This window comes from Emydura macquarii, unplaced genomic scaffold (assembly GCF_026122565.2).
Source record: "Emydura macquarii macquarii isolate MOO-44397 ecotype Brisbane River unplaced genomic scaffold, CSIRO-AGI_Emac_v2 contig_2768, whole genome shotgun sequence".
In the NCBI taxonomy this organism is placed as follows: domain Eukaryota; kingdom Metazoa; phylum Chordata; order Testudines; family Chelidae; genus Emydura; species Emydura macquarii.
The window spans coordinates 3,627,319-3,648,536 of record NW_027132905.1 but is presented as its reverse complement, the minus strand read 5'-3'; the positions used below and the strand labels follow the sequence as shown (position 1 = coordinate 3,648,536).

General features: G+C 48.4%; 1 protein-coding gene across 1 annotated transcript in view; it reads right to left on the bottom strand.

The window, feature by feature from the left end:
• FAT2 (FAT atypical cadherin 2) overlaps nucleotides 1-21,218 on the bottom strand; it is a 58,110-nt gene that overhangs the window by 18,866 nt on the left and 18,026 nt on the right. Inside the window, exons 6-17 of the mRNA XM_067567412.1 lie at nucleotides 20,130-20,269; nucleotides 17,854-18,129; nucleotides 17,091-17,301; nucleotides 11,397-15,449; nucleotides 8,724-8,920; nucleotides 7,662-7,815; nucleotides 6,563-6,796; nucleotides 5,338-5,727; nucleotides 3,392-3,606; nucleotides 2,941-3,078; nucleotides 1,948-2,091; nucleotides 42-239 (exon numbers count right to left, since the gene is read on the bottom strand). Of these exons, the coding sequence (XP_067423513.1) occupies nucleotides 42-239; nucleotides 1,948-2,091; nucleotides 2,941-3,078; nucleotides 3,392-3,606; nucleotides 5,338-5,727; nucleotides 6,563-6,796; nucleotides 7,662-7,815; nucleotides 8,724-8,920; nucleotides 11,397-15,449; nucleotides 17,091-17,301; nucleotides 17,854-18,129; nucleotides 20,130-20,269 (6,350 nt within the window). The remainder of the gene's footprint in view (nucleotides 1-41; nucleotides 240-1,947; nucleotides 2,092-2,940; nucleotides 3,079-3,391; nucleotides 3,607-5,337; nucleotides 5,728-6,562; nucleotides 6,797-7,661; nucleotides 7,816-8,723; nucleotides 8,921-11,396; nucleotides 15,450-17,090; nucleotides 17,302-17,853; nucleotides 18,130-20,129; nucleotides 20,270-21,218) is intronic.

Genomic DNA, 21,218 nt, shown 5'->3' with positions numbered 1-21,218 from the left:
GCCTCCATTGTTACTGCCCTGGCCTTGGTGAATTTATATACCTGGACCTGTAGGAGGTACTGCTCTTTTGTTCTTCTATTCAGAACAGATGATGTCACTAGCAGACCATCCACGGTCACATCAAAGGCTTTCCCGTCATTTCCCTCGGTGATCTGGAATGAATACGGTGGCCCGTTCTCAGGGGAGTCTCTGTCGCTCATGATCAGCTCCAGGACACTTGTGCCAACTGGGGCATTCTCCTGAAATATGAGAGAAAAGGGGTTGAGTAAAGCAAGGGAAGATAAATGGCCCAGATAAGGGTGGAACTGCTCTTTCATGAGGGTTGCTGTTTGACTGTGGCACTGAAAAGGCATAGGGTGGTCGTGGTGACCTGAGAAGACGTCTATGAAAACATAAAAGGAAATAGGCAGCAGCTCAGGCATGGTCTTGTTACCCCAGTTTTTACATTCCAAATAACTGTTAACGTAGCTCCTGTAACTACAACTCTGCTTGTGCTACAGGAAGAACGGTGAGCAGAGCTGGACGCAATGCGGCGGCTAACCGCTGAAACTCCATTGAAGTCTCTTAGGCTTCTCGTTGCCCTTTGTAACTTTGGGAGGAGATGGAAACCTTCCCTGCCTCTCGAGGAATTAAAATTCTCCCTGGGCTTTCACTGTCTTGGCCTTCATGTGAATGCCATGTGGTTGCTCAGCTTTGGCTCTCTTAGCCTCTCCTGCAGCCCATGGCTTGGCAGCTCTCAAGGTTTTCACTGAATTCAGTTGGGTAGGTTCAACAGAGTGGACGGCCAGCAGGGACCATCTACTCTGTCCTCTTGCATCACCGAGGCCATAGATTTCACCCCAGCTATTTCTGCATCTAGCCCAACAACCAATGGCTAAAACTACTCTTGATTTTAAGACTCCAAGTAATGGAGAATTTATGGCATCTCTGTCCCAATGGTTGATTACCCACACTGTCAAAAATGTGCTATTTCACGTTTGAACTTTGCTGACTTCAACTTCCAGCCATTGGCTTTTGCTGTGCCTTTGTCAGCCAGATTAAAGAGCCCTTTACTATCACGTCTTCTCCCTTAGTACGTATAAACCATACTTAAATTGCCTCTTAACTAAATAGACCAGGGGTGGGCAAAATACGGCCTGCGGGCCGGATCCTGCCCATCTAACGTTTCTGTCTGGCCCGCCATGCAGGGGCGAAAGCAGGCCCACCCAATTTGTTGCCTCTGCTGCCGACACTCTGCTTAAGATACTCTGGAGTGTCAGGCAGCTTTTGGCCAGTCGCATCCCGAACTGCCTGCTTACGGTCATGTGACCAGAAGCTGGACGTGGCCCAAGCCTGCAACGACTTACCAAATTTGTGGAGTGTCCCATCTGCGAAAATGATTGCCCACCCCTGAAATAGACTGAGCTTCTTTGGGTCCTGTATTGTAAGACCACAAATCATTCTTGTAGCTCTTAAACTGTTCCTATTCCACCCACCCACCAAATGCCCCAAACTACATAAAGCCCTGGGCAGTTTTTAACCAGGGAACCCAGGTCACCCGTAGTACAAAGCTGCCTTTATTATGACATGTGAGCAGATTGTGGTGTGGGAAGGCACAGCATGCAGAAGGACCAGGAAGACGTACAGGGACTGTTTCCTTCCTGCATCCCTGGAGATGCCAGATAGACCAAAGAGAGCAGGGAGGAGGGGGCTGCAGGTCAGGACCCAAGGGTTTTGAAGGCTCAGGACTGAAAGGGCCAAAAGGTGCTTGCAGGTCTAGTGGGGGGTGAAAGCACCTGCTGGCAGCATATCTGCCTCTGGCCAGTGCTATTAGCTTATTGCTTGTCACAAACACACAGCTGAATCTCCCTTCAGAGCTAACCAGCACCGCCTCCCTGTCCCCCAGCCCCGGTGTAATTCACGGAGGGTCCCTTAGGTGTTCTGAAATGAACAGAGGCTCTGCCTTACCTGCACCACCACGCTGTAATTGAGCTGGAAGAACCTGGGGGGGTTGTCGTTGACATCGGTCACCCGGACGCGCACTGCAGCATCGCTGAACAGCGGGGGTTGGCCGCTGTCTGTGGCTCGGACCGTCAGGGAATAGCTGGGAATCTAGAAGGTACATGGCTCACGCTGATTATTAGAGAAGCAGAGGAAAGCCTGGGTGTCGTGTCCTGATGTTTTCTTGTCCCCACGTGCAGGCTTACTAAAGAGCACGAGGTAAGGTACGGTTTAATGATACTCATGCTTAGCCCTTCTCTGGAGCTTTCCATCCGTCTGTCTCAAAGTGAGTCACCAAGACAGTAAATATCACTGTCCTCTGCTCAGGAGTGCATAAACCGAGTCACAGAGATGGGAATGGACTGGCTGAGGATCACACAGGGGTCCCCTGACTCCTAGTCCAGTGCGCTAACCATTACACCACACTGCCAAAGCCTGTGTTCCCAGTGGCATACCATGGATCTCCGGCACCTGGAGGCCAATACTTACAACCCTGCCGTTGGGTTGGCTGCCTGGCCCCACTGGGAGGCCTGAGCTGGGATCAGCGCGGCTGCCGGGAATGTTAATGCTTGGCAGCCCCTGGCCTCCTGCGACAGCGGGGGGGCGGCTCCTCCAAGGAGGGCCTGGCCGGCGCCCCCCCCCCCCCAAACCGGTGCCCAGGGGCATGGCCCCCTCACACCTCCCACTCAGTATGCCACTGTTTGTTCCTGACCCGTCAGCAATATCTGTGGGTCCAGAGCATTCATGTGCCTGGCAACTGATTACCCTGGCCGGCTAAGCCAGGGTAATGTCCACAATATTTCAAGTGGACGGCTCCCAGCCTGGCAGACAGAGGAGCGCAGTGCGCTTCCCCAGTCTTTTTTCAGCCTCCTCCTGGAGGTGCGACTTAACCTTGTTTTCCAACTCGCCCATTTGCAGCGTCAAGCCAGAGGTGGCCCTTATCCAGGGACTGCAACTCACCTCCTCCCTGTCCAGGTGCTGGCCAGTACGGATCTGTCCGCTCGTGGGGTGGATGGCGAAGTGTTCCAGTGGGTTTCCTCCCACAATGGAATATGTGAGCTGATTGTTCATCGCCCCATCCAGGTCATCAGCGGACACCTATTGGGGGCGTTATAAGAGGGGGCTCCTGATTAAATGTCTCCTTTCACAGAGGCAAAAATCTTGCTGGTTGTTTGGGGGGTGGGAGCTTGTTGTCTTGTGCTTTCCCCCCCAACCCTCATTTTCTGGATCCCCCTGTTGTCTCCAGTCACACACTTCGCCTGTAAGCTCTTTGGGGTGGGGATCCACTAATCAATCTCCATCCCTAACAGAGGTTCTACCACAGTGCGAATAAGAGTGCGGATGGATACTTGGTTGAAGCCATGAGCCTTCCTTTAAGGTTCTAAGCAAGGGTCATTCCTTTCCATCTTACCGTAAGGAGAGTTTCCCCAACAGCAGCATCCTCACGGATTTCGGTGATGTAAGGATCCTGGGTGAACTTTGGCACGTGATCGTTTATGTCGGTGATATTAATCACCACCATGGTGACGTCACTGAGAGAAGCCGAGCCCTTCCTTGTGCCCTCAACCGATAAGTAATACTCACGGCTCGCTTCAAAATCCAGACTCCCGTTAACGTACAAGATACCTGTATATGGGTACAGACAGCAAAGAGAGGAGATGCTTTGAACGCAGGGCACGTAGTGTCTTACAGAGACCCAGATCGATCAAGGAAATGATTGGCACACCACTAGCAGACAAAGCCATGTTGACCACAGCTCTGTCCCATCAAATCAGGCTACTAAAAATTGTGACTTCACATAAAGTTAGCAATAATCAGACAGACTCTGTCATAACTAGCCCAACGCTGCTGTCAAATGCTTGAAGAAGTAAAATATCTTTTCACTGCATAAAAGCTTCTGGATTCATATGTGGAAGAGCTGTGGGACAATATAAAACAAGAGCAGTAGAAAGATACATAAGGTGATCAGCTGGGTTCTGATGAAACCAGAACAAGATAGGTATTCAATCAAAAGTGTCATGTGCAGGAAAGAAAAGGTACTTGTTGAAGCCTAGCTGTACGTATGAGAGACAATTGGCAGATAAGTATCAAATGGTTATCATGAGCTGTCCCCTTTGAAAGTGGTGGCACAAGTGTCTGGGTTTGCCTGAGGGTATATAAGCAGAAGGGTAGGGTATATCTCAATGGATTGGAGAGAAACCAAGCTCTACATGAAGGCAAAGATGAACTTATTAGCAAAGTCCCACGTTTCCCTGGGAATTACTCTGTTCCAAGCAGGATGGATGTTCTGAAGAAGTGATCTTTGTGGAAAAGTCAGAGAGAGTTTTGAGGTTGGGTGATAGAGATAAGGAGTAAGGGCAGCATCTCGGATTGGGATGATATAGTTAAGGGTTGAAGACATCCATTGTCACATCAAAGTGGTTATCTCCGGGCAGCTGGAATTGGTCTTGCTATAAGCAGCCTTTATCGTCTCGTTGGTTAAACAATATAGCGCATGACGCTAGCTAGTAAAAACTGACTCAGCACCTGCTGCATGAGTAATAGCTCCGTTTTTATCCATGCTTGTTGAACAGCTACCTAATAAAACCTATTATAGCACTCTGGGCCCTTCAGATTCCCTGTGGGCTCAGGGTGGAGTGTTTTTCCTACCGTACCAAACCACAAGGGAATTAAACCACCTTGAGCATTCAGAGAGGAAAAATCTCCACACTCTGTTCTCTGTTTATGCATCATCCTCCAGAAGCCTGATTCAAAGCACACAGGAGACTTTCTGTAGACTTCCGTGGGCTTTGGATCATTCCCATTGTAGTGGAGAATTACATATCCCTCCCCCCTCAGAAATCATATTACAGATCTGGGTAAGAAAGAGCACAGAGCTGAGGGTAGGTGACAGGGCATGGGGCGGGGAGCGGTTGAGCTGGGGAAGCGGAGAGAAGCTATTTTAAAATATGAAATGTGATTTTTAAAAAAAAGCTCTTGGGGGAGAGACAGAGGAAAAAGTTAAACAAAGGCAGGGAAGATTTGAGAGGAGAGAGAGAAAGATCAAAAGAGAGAGAAGGGGAGAGACAGATGGGAATGAAAGAAGATAAGAAAAGACCTCCAGAGAAAGATAAGGGGGGGAAGGGAGGAAGAGGAGAGGAGAGGAAAGTTTTAAGGCTCAGGAGAAGGGCTAGAATAGAAGAGGGAAGCCAGGTAAAGAGCATATGAAATTCAAACAAGCGGCATGAAGTACAATATGGAGGAGAAAGGGAGAAGCAGAATGAGGCAGACAGAGAGAAAACAGGAAAACGGGCACTGACTAGGACAGTGTCATTGTGCCAGTCCTGCCAGGACGTGCCATGGAACAAGACCTTCTACCTGTGTTTGAGTTGAGCTGGAATTTCCCGTGATCGTTCCCATTCACAATTTCATACTGGATCTCCGTGTTCTCAGCACCATCCCTCGTCAGTGTGGACAGGTTGAGGACTTCGGTGCCCACGGCCACGTCTTCCGTTACCATGGCCACATACTCGGTGCTCAGGAAAACCGGCAGGTATTCATTCAGATCCACCACCGAGACCGTGACGGTGGAGAGAGCGGAGAGGGGGCGTGGGGAGCCCCGGTCTGTCGCACGAACTGTCAGCTCAAATGCTGAGAGCTGAGTATCCTTCAGGGGTTTCTCTAGCCGGATCACCCCAGTGCTCTCCTCGATTGAAAAGTGTCCATTGGCTGAATCAGTGAGAGAATAGATCACTTCTGCATTGCAGCCTGGAAGGATAACGGGGCAGACTTGATTAATCATGTGGCAGGACTGACATCGTTTCATATTTCATAATCAGTAGAACTATGCATACCCAAATGAACTTAAACCCACGAGAGAGACGGTTGCATTTAACTCCCAGTTCATGTGTGCACCCATCCATATACGGATCCAACCTTTTATCCTTCCCTGCAGCCATCCGTCTGATATTCGTCTCTGAGGTGCTGGTGCTCCCTGTTTTTTGAATTCATTATTTTTATTTCCACCCTCATCCAAAAGCAGATCTCACAGTCTCACATATCTACCCCCTGTAAATCAAATCATCACAGAGGAACTCTTCCAGGAGCCCTATCCAAGGTTCAGGAAACCTGGAGTCACAAGAAAAATCTGAGCATCTTCATAAAGACCGGTTTTATCTCTCTTCCCTCACCCTCTCTTCCACCGCCTACCCCCTCATTTATAAGCATTCATCACTACTTCCATTGGCTCCCATTCTCCATCAGTGGTGGTATTTGCATCCAGCAGCTCTGCGGTACTCCCACATCTACTAGTCCAACGAGAAAGAGGCCAGTCGAGACTGGAATCTGAGTCTTTTACTTGACTGTGCTACGTCTAAGCTACTAAGATACCCTCAGCTGGTATCGTCTGAAGTTTACATGTGTATCAAGTTTCCTACAGGGTCTTCAGGAATGTGTAAGCAGTGCAGAGACTGGCTCAGAGATCAGGCACCTTTCCACCAAGTCACGACCGTCTATGTCCTTCGCAGCATCCCTTCCCTGTATTTTTCAGAACTTCTATCCACGATGTAAAGGAACTCGGGCTAGAAATCCCATTCCGACTCACCTTCGTCAAGATCCCTGGCAGAGACCACTGCAATGGGTGTCTTCGTTGTGGTGTTATCAAAGACAGCTACTGCGCAATGACTGGGAAAGAACCTTGGAGCATTGTCGTTCGCATCCTCTACGACTAGGGTTATATCTGCCTGGCAGGAACGGCCTCCACCATCTGTTGCCTTGGCAACAAGATGGTACGTAGGTTTCTGCTCCCGGTCTAGAGGTGCAGAAGTGGTCAGCTCCCCTAGTGAAATCATAAAAGACAGACACGGCTTCAGTCGAAGAGCATGTTGGTAAAGAGGGCTATACGGCACACTAGGTCAATGCACGAGCCTTGGGTGACAGCAGACTTGGGTTCAAAACTAGCTCCAGCCCAGTTAGCTGTGTGAAAACGTCCATGTCTTAGTGCTACAATCTATTCCGATATTACTGTCAGCCTTTGTGCAGGAATGGCCCAGAACAGGCCAAACTCTATGGAAGAGAACTTTGCGCAGGATGTGTCCGCACTGCAATAAATTGCACTTGGACAGCAGGAGCTCAGACGTCTTTGCAAACATTGAGTTTAGCCTCCTGAGAGTTAATCACCCCTGAGAGGTAGATAAGTGTTATCTCTCTTTTAGAGACCGGGAGACTGAGACACAGGGACATGAAATATTGCCTAAGGTCACGCAGAAAGACCTTGCTAGAGTTTAGAAGGGAACCCAGGTCTCTTGACTCAGCCCTTCCCCCTAACACCTACCTTCTCCTCTTATGCCTGGCTGAAGACAGTTAATATCAGTCCTTCCCCTTCCACAAAACTGAAAACCCACCAGAGTAACTGCAAACATTTTGAAAGGAAGTTAGTGGGCAGGGCACACGGTTAACTCCAGAACAGAACCAGTATTCTAAAGATACTGCAATAAACTAAGGAGGGTCCCTCTTTCATCCCTTGCTACCTTGGCAGAGCTGAAATCAAGGGCTCTTTTGTTTATTTAACAAGAGATAAGGGGCAGGCAGCTTGAGGGAGCCTCCTCTGCAACTGCAAGCTGATCTCTAAACTCAGTGGGTGGGGAAGAGAATATAAACCCGCAGTTCCCTGCAAAGTGCTGCGCGGTAGGTGCAGATCTTACCTGTGTGGGGGTCCAGTCTGAACTCCTCGGCACCAGGGCCATGGAGACTGTATGTTATTTGCGCATTGCTGCCAACGTCCGAGTCCGTGGCTGATATTTTCAAAATGAAAAACCCAGGGAGGGCATCTTCAGAGACTTTCCCTGTGTAGAGAATCTGGAAAGGAGAGATGTTACTACTATCAGGCAGGTGTGGTATCACTCTGTGTACTGAACATGCGTGCTTCAGCCAACATAACAAAAGCTTATGGCTAGATGTTGTGATTTCAAATAAAGGGGGTGGGCGGGGAGCTGGTAAGACAAAGGCTGACCTCATCCAGCCTTCTCCTACTTTTCCCTCACGTCTTCTCCAAGCACATGGACATGGAGAAGTCACATCTTTGGTGACCTAAGTCCGTTCTTACTGTCTGCGGGAGCCTTTAGCAGAGTTTTCTGAAACACTGGGTGATCAGGTTTGCACTGCTTCAGGTTTGCACAGCAGGTCCCCTCAGATCTCACTCGTTGCTTCCATTTGATACAATGGGAAATCTTTTTGATGTGTGTGTGTGTGTGTGTGTTGAGAGTGCCTCCAGGCTGTTAATTAGCATCTGTGATGAGAAAATCTGCCCACTGGATACCGGGCTGACGTCAGCAAACTCATTTCACATAAACCATTGAACATCCCTTAGATAGTAACAACTCTGGATCACGACCAGCATGAACTTGATTCACACCAGTGACCTACAGGTCTCTATCCTATTGCCAAACCCCTTAGTCATCCCCCGTCCTTTAGCCTAATGGGATACATGGTTTGTCCATTTATATACCCCTACCTAGAAAACTCACCCCACTTTTTGTCTCTATATGTTCTCGTCGTACTGCTTGTGTCATAACCCACAGCTACCTTACACATCTGGAGTGTGGGTTTGACCCTCTCGTTACCATGTTGCTTAATTAAAAGGTGGTGAGTACGGTCAAAGTAATAAGGAGATAGCTCTGTACAAGAATTACAACCTTAACTTGTGCTAGATCTGTCATCAGTTCCACTTCTGTGCCTTTCCCCCCCGGTACAGACGATCACCTTACCTGCTTGCATTCCGGGTTGTTGTCATTGATATCGAGGACAAAAATCTCCACCTCAGTGACGGCCTGAAATTTCCCGTCGGACGCTGTGACCTTGAGGAGATATTTCTCTATATCTTCCCTGTCAAGAGGCTTCTTGGAAACAATTTTCCACTCTTCCTGAACCTGCTTAACATTGAACTGTCCTAAAACATCTCCTTCTGGAAAGGTATAGAAGCCAGAGTGAGGAAATGCGTTACACAGTGAGCACTGAAAGCGTGAAAGGATAGGGGCTGAGGATGAATATGCTTCTTCCCTCCTGTACAACCTCACCCACTCCATGCAACCTGCTTATGAAAGCTGCAGAACTTGCTTGTGTTAGTAGCAGTTGTAAGGAGTAACGGGCAGAAATGTCCTATTGTCTCCATCTCAGGCTTTTGTCTCCTCCTCACTGCGCATTAACTCCCAGGAAATACCTCGGATGCTTCAGCTGTGTTTTCAAAAGGGTCCCAGTGATGTTCATATGAGCCAGCATGAAAGCACAAAATATATCTCATTTCCTAAAGTCTGTCTTTCCCCCTCTCTCTCCAAACACAATAGAATTATGCTGATTATTCATTATTGCAGTGAAAGAATAGATTTTATTTTTCAATGTGCTGTTGCAACTGATCTCTTGTAGCTTCTTTTAAATTATGTAATAAGTGAATCTTGAAGGTAGTTGCGTAAATGCTGGCGGGCCAGATTATCCCATCTGCTAAGTTCACTCTATGCTACTTACATGATGGAAAGCGAATTTTAAGGTGGCCAAAAACTAATCCTGGAGAATTCCCCCATATTGTGGGAATCTCCTGTGGCAAAGAACTGATGGCCTGCACTGGAAATGCGCTGGCAGAGGGTGTGTTGGGTGATGGGAGTGAATTTGGGGGGGGGGGATATAGACACCACTACATTAGGTCCATGAAGCACCTTACACCAGCAGAATAAGTTAGAGTTGCTTCCTTGCAACTTTCGTTTACACTGGGATTGGGTGGCTGAGAATCAGGGAATCACAACTGGCTCTCTCCATTGCACCCCAGGAGAATCAAGCCCTAGCATTTTTATTTTTAACTTGCCCTATGTTTTAAAATATCTAGTGACAAGTCAGTGGCCACCTAGGATCCACAGCAGTCACGGTGGCCACTGAGAACTTCATGGCAGCCGTAGGAATAGAGCTCAGATCCTCCTGCTACAAAACCACAGGTCTCACAATGTGAAACTCACCATTGCCTTAGGCAGTACAGAGCCTTGCGTTTTGGGTTTAGACTTCCACCACCACTGACCCCAAGAAGTTCAAAGTGGCCTTGGCGTACAGAAGAGCAATACCCACAAACACGTGTCCCCTGTAACAGTCCACTAGCACTTGACTGGGCATCGGTTTACAACCTGCCTCCTGGTAACACCACTTTTCTTTCTGATACATGTTCCCCATTTGCTAAAAAAACCAGGCAGTTCACTTAAAGGGAGAAAAGGGAAAGAGTGCATCAGAGGACCCCCTAAAATAATGATCTAACTGGTTTCTCTTCTATGGGCCCTAAAGGATAAGCACTTCTTGATTGCCTTCTCTGTTATTTTGCTACAGTTTGTAGGCCCTGGGGCCATACATTTATTGTTTAGAATTTTAACTACATAGGGAACCGCCCAACCCAAAATAGAGAAAACAGAAAAAAGGCCGGAATAACATGAAAGTGCATTTTCAAGGGCATAAAGTAATCTGAAACCAGTGCCGAAAGTAGCCAGAAATATTCAAACAGCCTAACACACTGTCAGATCAGTTAAAAATAACCAGGCCTTCAAATAACAGGCTAAAAAGAGACCGAAAACACAGATCCTCTCCTTCTGTTTTAAAAGGTTGCAACAGATCACAGGCTACAGCATGATCTGGCTAAATGCTTTGACCCTGCAGGGTCTTCATCTGAGCTGGAACAAACATTTTAATTTTAAGCATTTGTTTAACTGTTGAGAAAGCCCCCCTGCAGTCAAAACACCCAAGAAAATCATGCCGTTACCTGTTGAAATAAAGTATGGACATTTTAGTTTTTAATAATCTTTTGACTTGGATTCTTTTTTTTTGGCTGACTTATTTCTGACTTCCATTCTGGGTGTGCAATAACCTCTTTACGGTTTCTTAATAGTGGAAATCTTCCTTATGTTTGAAACAACAATATTGGACGTTATTTGATACAGACAATGGGTTGACTACACTACTGGGTAAGCGTGCGCAGTTACAGACGTATAAGAACTGATTCTCAAAAGTGCCATGTGCTCATAGATCTCATTGATTTCTGAACATGTTCGGTACCAAAAAATCAGGTACATACTCTGTATGTGTGTGTGTGTTACATATACATTCACAGTATATGTATGTCTGCAGATGTGTGTGCTGGCTAGATGGGCTTATAAGAGAAAACCAGGACTAAAGACATTAAATACAGATCACAGCCTCCATGAGAAACAAAATATTATGACTCACTCTGAGGTTGCTGCAACACCCTTCTTCGAAAGTACTTAAAAATGTATACAATGCACACAGGAAGTATTGCAATGGGACCACTTGCAGAATAAGGTACTATTCAGTGTGACTAAAGGTATCAGAATCTGGCCCTAAGTTTATACTCTAAATTCCTGCCAGCTCAAGATTTAAAATTAATAGCAGCTCACCGGTTATGTAACATGTGACGCGTTTGTTCTGCTCTGAGATATCCGCATCGGTGGTTCTGAGCGTGGCAATGACCTGCCCAGGCTCAGCGTTCTCGATCACCGAACCTCTGTAGACCTCTGAGGTGAACTGTGGAGCGTTATCGTTTTCATCGGCGACGGTGACCTCCACCAAAGTTTGGGAAGACAGCTGGACTTTCCTGCCATGGTCTGTGGCTACCACATAAAAACGGTAGCTCTCTTGAGCTTCGCAGTCCAGCTCTTCCAGTGTCGTGATCCACCCACTCTCGCCATCTATGGTGAAGAGTCTTCTGATGTTGCCAGGTTCTGCTTCCAGGCTGTAGGTCACCTGCCCATCACTCCCTGTGTCCTGGTCATTCGCCGTAACTTGAATGACTGTGGTTCCTGATGGCATGTTCTCCATGACGAAAGCTTGATAGGGATCCGCCTCAAAAACAGGTTTATTATCATTGACGTCTTTCACTTGGATACTGACGGAGACCAACGAGACCAGCTCGGTCTCCTGGTGTGAGCAGTGAGCCATGACGTCAATCTGGTACCACTTGGTCGTCTCGTGATCCACGGCCTTCTTGACTTTCAAAGCCCCCGTTTGCTTGTCCAGCACGAATACCTCATCCTTATTGCTTTCAGTGGTGGTTCCCTTCACCAGGCTGTATATGATGGGATCCTCCGCCACAGCTTTAACTGACCCTATTTCTGAACCCTCTGGAAGGTCCTCAGATGCTGAGAATGTATACAGTGGCTCAGAAAATCTTGGCAAGGACACTTCTCTGGGGACAATCTGAAGGTTCACTGGGACAAGAGAGTTCCAGTGAGGCGGTCTGCTGTCTTCAGCTTTGACTTTGAAGTTAAATGCTCTGTTTTCTAACCCAACAAGACTCTCTTTGACTTTAACAACCCCAGTGGCAGCATTGACCTCAACAAGATCCTCTGCAATGCCTTCCACTGAGTCAACGGAGTAGGTGACGTCTGCATTCACTCCTTCATCAGCGTCGTAAGCCAATACCTGAATGACCGGGGAGCCTTTGCTTACATTGGCCTGAATGGACAAGGTGTACTCGGAGGCTTTGAACTGAGGGGGATTGTCATTCTCATCTGTAAGGATTATCTTGACTGTGCAGAAAGCCACCTTCCCGCCCCCATCCTTTGCCATGACTTTAATAGCGATGACCTTCTCGGTGGAATTTTCCCTGTCCAGCTTTTGCAGTGTGGCAATGTGACCTTTGCTGTCTATGGAGAACTTCTCATGGGCAAGTTTGTTTATGATAGTATAATCCACAGTGCCGTAGGGGCCGTCGTCTGGGTCGATAGCCAGAAGCTCAATCACTTGGGTTCCTACCTCAGCATTTTCAGCCAGCTCTGCTTCGTACACATTCTGCCAAAAAGATGGGCTGTATTTATTTGCATGGGTGGTATTAATGTACACGGGCACAACGGTCTTGAAAACCCCATCTGAAGCAGAGACCCTGAGGTTGTAAGATGATTCCAGGTCCTTTCTACAGCGGTTGAGCATGGAAATTATTCCAGAGGTGCTGTTGATGGTGAAATGTCTGTTGTCATTGCCTGAGAGTATCACGTACTCCAGTCTGGTGGTGTCTCCACTGTCAGGGTCCAAGGCCTGGACTTTTATCACAGTGTGGCCACAGGTGGCCATTTCGCTCACCTTGGCTTCATATTGAGGTTGGCTGAACTCAGGGGGGTTGTCATTGATGTCTGCCACGTCAACAATCACCAGGGCTTCGCTGCTAAGTGGGGGCATTCCGTGATCTGTGGCTCTTACTTTCATGAGAAACTGATGGTTCGTTTCATGATCCAGCACGTGGACCGTTGTTATTTCTCCCGTCTTAGGGTCCATATCAAAGAACTTGGTAGCGTCTGAACTGTCATCCAAGATCTGGTAGGAAATTACTTTGTTTCTTCCTGAATCCTTATCAGAAGCAAAGAGCTGGACAACAGGGGTCTGAGCTGGCAAGCCTTCCAAGACAGTTGCAGTGTAAAGCATCTGAGAAAATACGGGTGGATTGTCGTTAATATCCTCCACTTCCACTTCCACTACGGCTTCCGAAAAAGCCCCCAATGCTGTGTCCGTGGCTCTCACTGTAAATGTATGTTTTGTCTCTGATTCATAGTCCAGCTGGCCAGTGACAGTAAGGACTCCAGTCTTGAAGTCAGTGTTGAACAGTTTGAGGGACTCTTCCTCCATGATGTTGTAGATGAGGCGCAAGCCTTCAGGACTACGAGCCTGTGTGTGGAGAATCGGTGTGTAGAGGGGGATATTTTCTGGCACTTTTACTGTATAGTAAAGACTTTGGAACAAAGGGTTGGATTTGTTCCTCACAGTGATTAAAACCTCTTCTTCCGCCTGCAAGGGAGGCTCGCCACCATCTCTAGCGATAACTTTAAGGGTGTATTTATTTAAAGCTTGATAATCAAGGGGTTTCTTGAGCGAGATGTCCCCCAGATAGGGGTCAATCCAGAAGTACTCATAGAACTCTGCTAATGAGTAAGTAATGGCTCCATTATCTCCTATGTCCATGTCAGTGGCAGATACCTGAAAAAGGACATCGCCTGGTTCTGTACCATCCTGAACGGACGTGTAATATGGCACATTCTCAAACCGTGGTGGATTGTCATTGACATCCTCCACGTAAACCTGGACGTTAGCCTGAGTCACCCTTGGTGGGTTTCTGCTGTCCTTTACTTCCACGGCCACCTCATACACGTCCTGTGTTTCACGGTCAAACTCCACGCCCTTGGTCTGCAGCACTCCTGAAGCCTGGATCATTTTGAACCTCTCCTTTTCGTTTAGGAGGGAATAAAAGAGCGGCTCATTTAGCTGATTCCCTCTGACTCCAAGAACAATCAGAGTCTTTGGATCTGTAGAGTTCTCCAGCACTGTTGCTGTGTACGTGTCCTGATCAAATTTTAAGGCAGTAACCTGGGCTTCAGTTAAATGTATTCTGACCAGAGCTGTACTCTTATACAAGCCGTCATCGGCTCTGACCATGAGCTCATGATAACGTCCCAGGAGGGTAGCATTAAGCACTGAGATGAGACCTGTGAGTGGGTGGATGCTGAAAGCATTGTCAAAGTTGCCTTCCACTATGCTGTACGTCACCTCTGAATCTGCATCTTCCGCTTGCACTGCCAAAAGCTCCATGCCTGGGTGGGCAGGCAGCAAGACAGAAAGGTCATAAGTGTCTTTTAAAAATACCGGAGGAGAGTCATTCACGTCTTTGACGCGGACAATGACCTTGGCCGACGTGGATGCAAATAAACAAGGATTGCCACTGTCACGGACGTGTATGCTGAAGTGGAAAACCGGGATGAGCTCATAATCGATGTCGGCACGAATGGTAAGCGTTCCCATGCTCGGATCTATTTTAAAATATTTCAGTGCCTCCAGTTCCAAAATTTCATAGACCAGCAAGGCATTGGAATCTTGGTCAGCATCTGTTGCATGTGCTACCAGTGGGGCATTGTTCTCATCCATAACCATGCTTTGCAATGGAGCGTTCTCATTGACCCAGCCAAAGAAACAAGGCTTAACAAAGGCAGGTGCATTGTCGTTTTCATCTATGACATAGATAAGCACGATTATATCCATAAATGCTCCTCCCATGTTGGTGCCTCGGACTTTCAGTTGGTAAGATGAGACCTGCTCAAAATCTAAGTTCTTCTGAGTGGAAATAAGGCCTGATTGATAGTTCATAGAAAACACACCATCCCCATTTCCTTCTTTGATTTCATAGCTGACAGGTGACATACTTGTGGCTGAAACCAGAATAAGAGGAGAGCCAACGGTGGCAGATTCCCTGATCTCTGCGACGTATTCCGCCTCTGGAAATTTAGGAGGGGTGCTGTCGGAGGGCTTAATGTGAATATGGACCATTGCGGAGTCCTTAAGTTGGGGGAATCCTTGATCTTCAGCCTTTACAATGAGCGTTAACCGGTCTTGTTTGGACTGATCAAGTTTCTGGGCAACTGTAATAATTCCAGAGAGCAAGTCAATACTGAAGAACCCTTCATTGTTACCTGCAATAAAAGAAATGGCAAAATGAAGAAATGATTATACCTCTTGGCTGCGTTCTCTGGCACTGCTTCCAGGGACATTCCTGGTATCCTATCAAATGACTTGTGCTAACCCTTGTCTGTTTCTTTCACTGGGAAATAACAATCTATATTAATGCATAGGCTGGTGTTACTGTCAACACAACAATCCTGCTGTAAATTATAGGTAAACTTGTAAATAAAGGATAAGGGTTGTTAGAAAAGTTATTCTTTAATTCAGGTGAATTTAATGCTGGTGAATTTAATGCGCACTTGACATTTTCTAATTATGTACTGAACAGATACAGCGTGGGCTGTGCCAGCTCTCCTCACCCTACTCTGCCATTACTATTATTATTATTATATTTGTATTTCAGTAGAACCTCTGAGCTGCAGTCATGGACCAGGATCCTAACGTGCCAGGTGCTGTACAAACACAAAACAAAAAGGCAGGCCCTGCTCCAAAGAGCTGACAATCTAAGGACCCAATGTGGCACATCCTTAAGTATTTGTGTTTTAACTGCTAGAGTGATAAACTATGTGCCCATTGCAGTCTGTGGGCGCCTTTGAACTGAATGGACCATCTTTAGGAGTTGAAAAGAGGCACTTCAGTTTCGGTAGCATTTAATTCCTTGGCACATCTACTGAGACAGCCAGCAAGAAAGGTGCTGATAAGTTTGGGGATGTGGACACCAGTCCATTAGCGGCTCACTTGTTTCACACAGGCCATCAAACAGCAGCCCGGAAGCTGCTCCAGCTGGTCCAAGTGTTTCAGTCACTACCGTCTTGGGTTAGACTTGAACTAGTGACCTGGGGTGAAATGATCTTCTCTAAGAAAGTATGTTAATGTTCTGTAATGTGAGCAATTTCTAAATGTGCATCCATGTACTGCTCCCATTTCCAACACAGATTTGGGATAGGCATCGCCGTCAGAACGGGCACGAAGTGCTATGCTGGGCTTAGCAGGCTGTGGTCCTTTTTAAGGTATCCAGGAATCTGGAACTCGTTCAGCTCCGCTGACTGCATGCGGTCAGGCTGCACAGCAACTAGAGAGGTTAAATGCGCCCTGGAAGGAGGTTCAGGCGGCAGTTAGGCTCTGGTGGTTTGAAGATATGAGGCGATAGGGAACAACGTGAGCTTGTGCTGAACTGCAGTCAGAGCCAGGGGACTGGGCAGGAGGAAGAAACACCAGGAGGTATTATTCCTAGCAAGTCTCCTTCTGCAGTTCACCCGACAGTGCTGACTTTCTAGGATCTGTCTCCATTGCCTAGGGGCCGCCTGTCTCCTTCTACCAGAACCCAGAGAGGAATGAGATTGGATGACCAACCCCACGCTGCATATGGTTCCTAAAGATACTTTCTACATTGGATGAGTCTGAGTATGTCAGGAGGTCTGATTCTACAAGGCAGGTAAAAGCAGCTTCCCAAGGACAGAAGCTCAGCATAGATCCTGATGCCCTGCAGCAAGGGAGATAGCTCTGTGTCAGCAGATCATAAGAGTTCAGCAGGTGAGGCTACACAGAAAACAGGTCCAGACACTGAATGGCGGCTCCCACTAACTGGACAAGACGGATCCAGTGTCTGTCTCCTGTTCTGAGCTAACACTGCCCTGCCTCATGTCCCTCACCTGCCTGCAGGGAGTAGTGGACTTCAGCATTGGCTCCGTGGTCCTGGTCCAGGGCTCTGACTTGTACAACCTCTGTGCCCACTGCCTCTGAGTCTCGTGCCTCTGCTTCATAGTGGATGCTGGTGAAGCGGGGCGGGTGGATGTTGCAATTCTCCACGTGGATGACAATCCTGGCGAAGTTCCGTTTGATGGGGACTTCCTGGTCCCGCACCTGAAGGGCGGAGAGGAAAAGCCGGTTAACAGTATGCCTGGGAGGGCCGTGTTTCTCACTTACTCTTCCATAGGCTCAGCAAGACTGAGAGGTTTTGACTGTAATTAGGGTGACCAGGTGTCCCGCTTTTATAGGGACAGTCCCACTATTTGGGGCTGTGTCTTTATATAGGCACCTATTGCCCCCTCCACCCTCTCCTGATTTTTCATGCTTGTTATCTGGTCACCCTTACTGTAATAACCCACTACTGGGGGGAGTCCTCAGCAAGGACTGAACCGGTGGCCTTCAGAGCCAAAGCCCAGGCCTCTACCCCTTGAGTTGAAGGCGTAGCTTTGTTCAGTGGTTGTAGCAATAGGCTCTTAACCTCTGTGTGGATCAGCGTTATTTATCTGGTGTGTTACATGGTGAAAGCTAAAGGCCTGTCTTTCCCTCCCCTCTAAAAACGTTGGCCCCAGTTTAAACTTCTCAGGTCACCCGGCCATATTTCCGACGGACAAAGGGACCCCACACCGTGCTCTAGCGCGGCAGGCTGCTGCTTTGACTCTAACATACCATCACCGTTAAAGTGTGCTGCAGCATGGATCGAGAACTTAGCCGCTCTGCAGCCATGAGGGCGCCGCTGCTTGGGTCCAACTGGAAAAGCTGCGTGCTTCTGGGATCCACGCTGCCATGGAGGGTGTAGATCAAACCCTTCCCTTTGTCCTCGTCTGTTGCGCTGACCCGAAGGATTTCTGTCCCAGGCGGCGTGTCCTCAGGAATTGTCAGCTCATAATGGCTCTCCAGGAACTGGGGGCGGTGCTGGTTAATGTCAATCACATGGATGTAGGCCTGCAGAGGAGGAAGTGTATCATGCAAGGGCATCCCGTTGGGGGGCAGGCAATCCCCCCAAATCAAAGGGTTGCAGGAAAAATTAAAAGCACAGACTGACCAGTAGATATTGGGTAGTGTGGTACATTTAGGTATGCACCAGTTATGCCTCTGTTTTCTGAATGCTGCACCTTTAAATCCCTTAGGACTCCGCTAAGAGAGGCAGCCATTTTGTGCTCTTTTCAGTGCAGGCTGTCTGAGAAGATGCACACTGTGCTCTTTCCTTTGAGACTTTATCTTTGCTTGCTCTTGTTTTGTTGATCTCTCAATCTAAAAAACCTTTTAAACTGAAAGTGTCTGCTATTGGTGCAGGGAGAAACGCTCACAGTTTGCCCTGAAAACATTCATGCAGCCACTGTTCTTGGCCTTGCTGGCTGATGTCATGCCGCTCCTCATTAATTTCACATTGGGAAACTGAGGGAGTGGAAATGGTGGGTGGAAGAGAGAGGAGCTCGCTCGTATCAGGAGCAGCATGGAAATATGGCTGCAAAAGCAAGCGTTGTAGCTTACACTTACTATACAAAACAATAAGCCCCCTTGCATTTTTCTGGCAAAGTCTGCAAACTGCAAACCCTATTTCTACTGAGGAGGTTGGCTGGTTCCTTCCATTGTCCAACAGTCCTGAATCCCCTCGCCACTACAGTCCCACCTCTGCACCTCTTCACCCAGTGATTCATTTGTGCTAGGGCTGACCCCCGGCCCCTCCGGGCTTGCTGCATCAGTTGTAAAAGTAAAAGAAATTGCCTGAGCCCCGGCACCTCTTTCATTACAAATTAAGCGCTGCCCTGACCACGGTTTGGGAAGTGCCAGCCCGCTGTAATGATTTGCTTCCTTTCACAAAATCGAACAGGCCCCGGTGCTTTGCAATAGCAAGCTCGCTGGCATCCAGCAATTGCCACCAGGGCCAAAATAAACGGAGGATGAGATTCTGGGAGGCAGGAAACGCACATCGGCCGCGGTGAGGTTCGTTTTTTATCTGGAACAATGGCTTGTGACCTTGAAGACAGCAATTGGTCACCAGTGAATTTCGGTGGATTGGCAGCCTCTGCCCGTCTAACATCCTTGTTGACCTCCCTCCCCCTACAAACCACCCCAGTGCATGTCCCACAGTGTCACCACAAGGAGCACCGACGGATGAGTCAAGGCCAGAGCCCTGGTGTAAAAGGCTTCCTGATTTTTGACCTCCCCTTGTCTCTGAAGGGTAACGGTTGGAGATGGAGCGATCCCTGAACACCCCTCTCCGGGACAGTAAAAGGTGGGACATCCTCAACCTCCACAAGGGGAAAGGAACTGTGCTTTTGGCCACAGCGTTGAGGAAGGGGTAGCACAGAGAAGCCTGCTCTCCTCCTTTCTGTTCCTCAACCTCCTCTCCACGTGACCAGTCTGAGGGCAGCACCCTTTGGGCCGAGAATGAGAGAGGTAGCTTCAGTGCCAGACATGGAAGAAACGGGAATAACGTTTCAATGGGTGGGTCGCCCCCTAAATCAGTCCCGGACATCCCTTCGGTTCTCAGGACCTCGCGTCTCTGTTGTGCACGGAGCTGTATGCCCGCTGCTCTGCCAGTGCTACGTGTCCTCTCTGACCGTCTCACCCTTTCTCCTTCAACAGGGAGAGCAGAGCCAAAAGACCCTGATAAGAGGATTAAACAGCCTACCCCTAACTCTCCCCCGCAACTCCTTTCCTTCACTTTGGTTGATTGCCTGCGGCGCTCTTCTGCTTCTACTGCCTTATATCATACGAGTTTATGAGTTTATATTAGAGCGTAGAGTCCTCAGGGCGCAGGCCTCAACTTCCTGCACCATGGGACTCTAGGGCAACAGGTAAACCCTGAGCTCGGGGAGGAGGAAGGATTTATAGCCCAGCCCGAATGGGCGCAGTGCAATGAGACTTGCATACCTGGGGCCCAATCCAACGCCTGTTGAAGACAGTGGAAAGAATGAACTTTAAGCGTGGGAACTTACCTGGGTCCTGATGGTACTCCACCCGTCAGTGACTTCGACTGTCAGGTTATAGCTTGACTTCCTCTTTGCATCGAGGGCTCTTGCAACGACCAGGCTGCCCGCGCTCTTTTCGATATCAAAATCCATGTCCTCATCACCACCTGGGACGGGGAAGAGAAATAAAATGGAGCCGGGGGGGAAGCAATATAATAAGAATAAGAATTGTGCTCAGAGGAAGCTGGGACGTGTGTGAATTAAAGCCCTGCGAGGGTAACAGCAGTGGAAGGAACCTTGGCAGCTGGCAGGCGCACTAAATGACGTGGAAAGAAGTCTGTAGGTAGGGCAGGAGGGTGGTCTAAGGCGGAGGATGGCTCAGTGAAATACTTGTTTTTCTTCTTGTTTGGTATAAAGTCTAAAAGGCCTGCTCAGAGGCAGAGGGAACGTGGGCGTATCTCCAGCGGACAAGAAGGAATTTGAAGATGACCCCGGCCTAGAATTGTCAGGGGAGACAGAATGTGCTGGCTTCATATTGGGTGGGACGTGTCCAACTGCACTAACTACATTTCCTTCTCTTTTCCTCCTTCCCCACTCCCCGAGGGGAACCCTGGGGTCCACGGAGCTGGGTGGGGGAAAGCAGAGTTGTTAAGTCTCTCAGATTGGCCAGAGACTCCCCAGTTTGGACACCCATCCCTGGGCACTGGCGTGTATTGCACTCGTTGGGAGAGCAGGGGAGTGATTTGGAGGAAGGAGTTCTAGGCTGCATCTCTATGGTAAGAGCCCTGGATGGAAGCATTAGGGATCTAAACCATACAGACCCCTAGGAGCCTTCCAGAATGGTAACCATAGAGCCCTGGCCTTGTTGACCATAGCCCTCAGCTCATTCACAGCCAGAGCTGGCGAGCAGATGGGTCGTGGATAGAACGGTGCTATGTAGGCAGTTGCTTTAGCGGTACTTCTGTAGCCATGGGCGGGCTGGGGTCTGCACTGCAGGCAGGGTTTCTATGGTCAGGGCCTCCCATTGTGGGTAGTCAATGGGAAACTGGAGGGACAAAGAGGGGAACCAGAAAGGAGATGGAGATGAGGGAAGCTAGGCCAGAGGGCTGGCCAGGG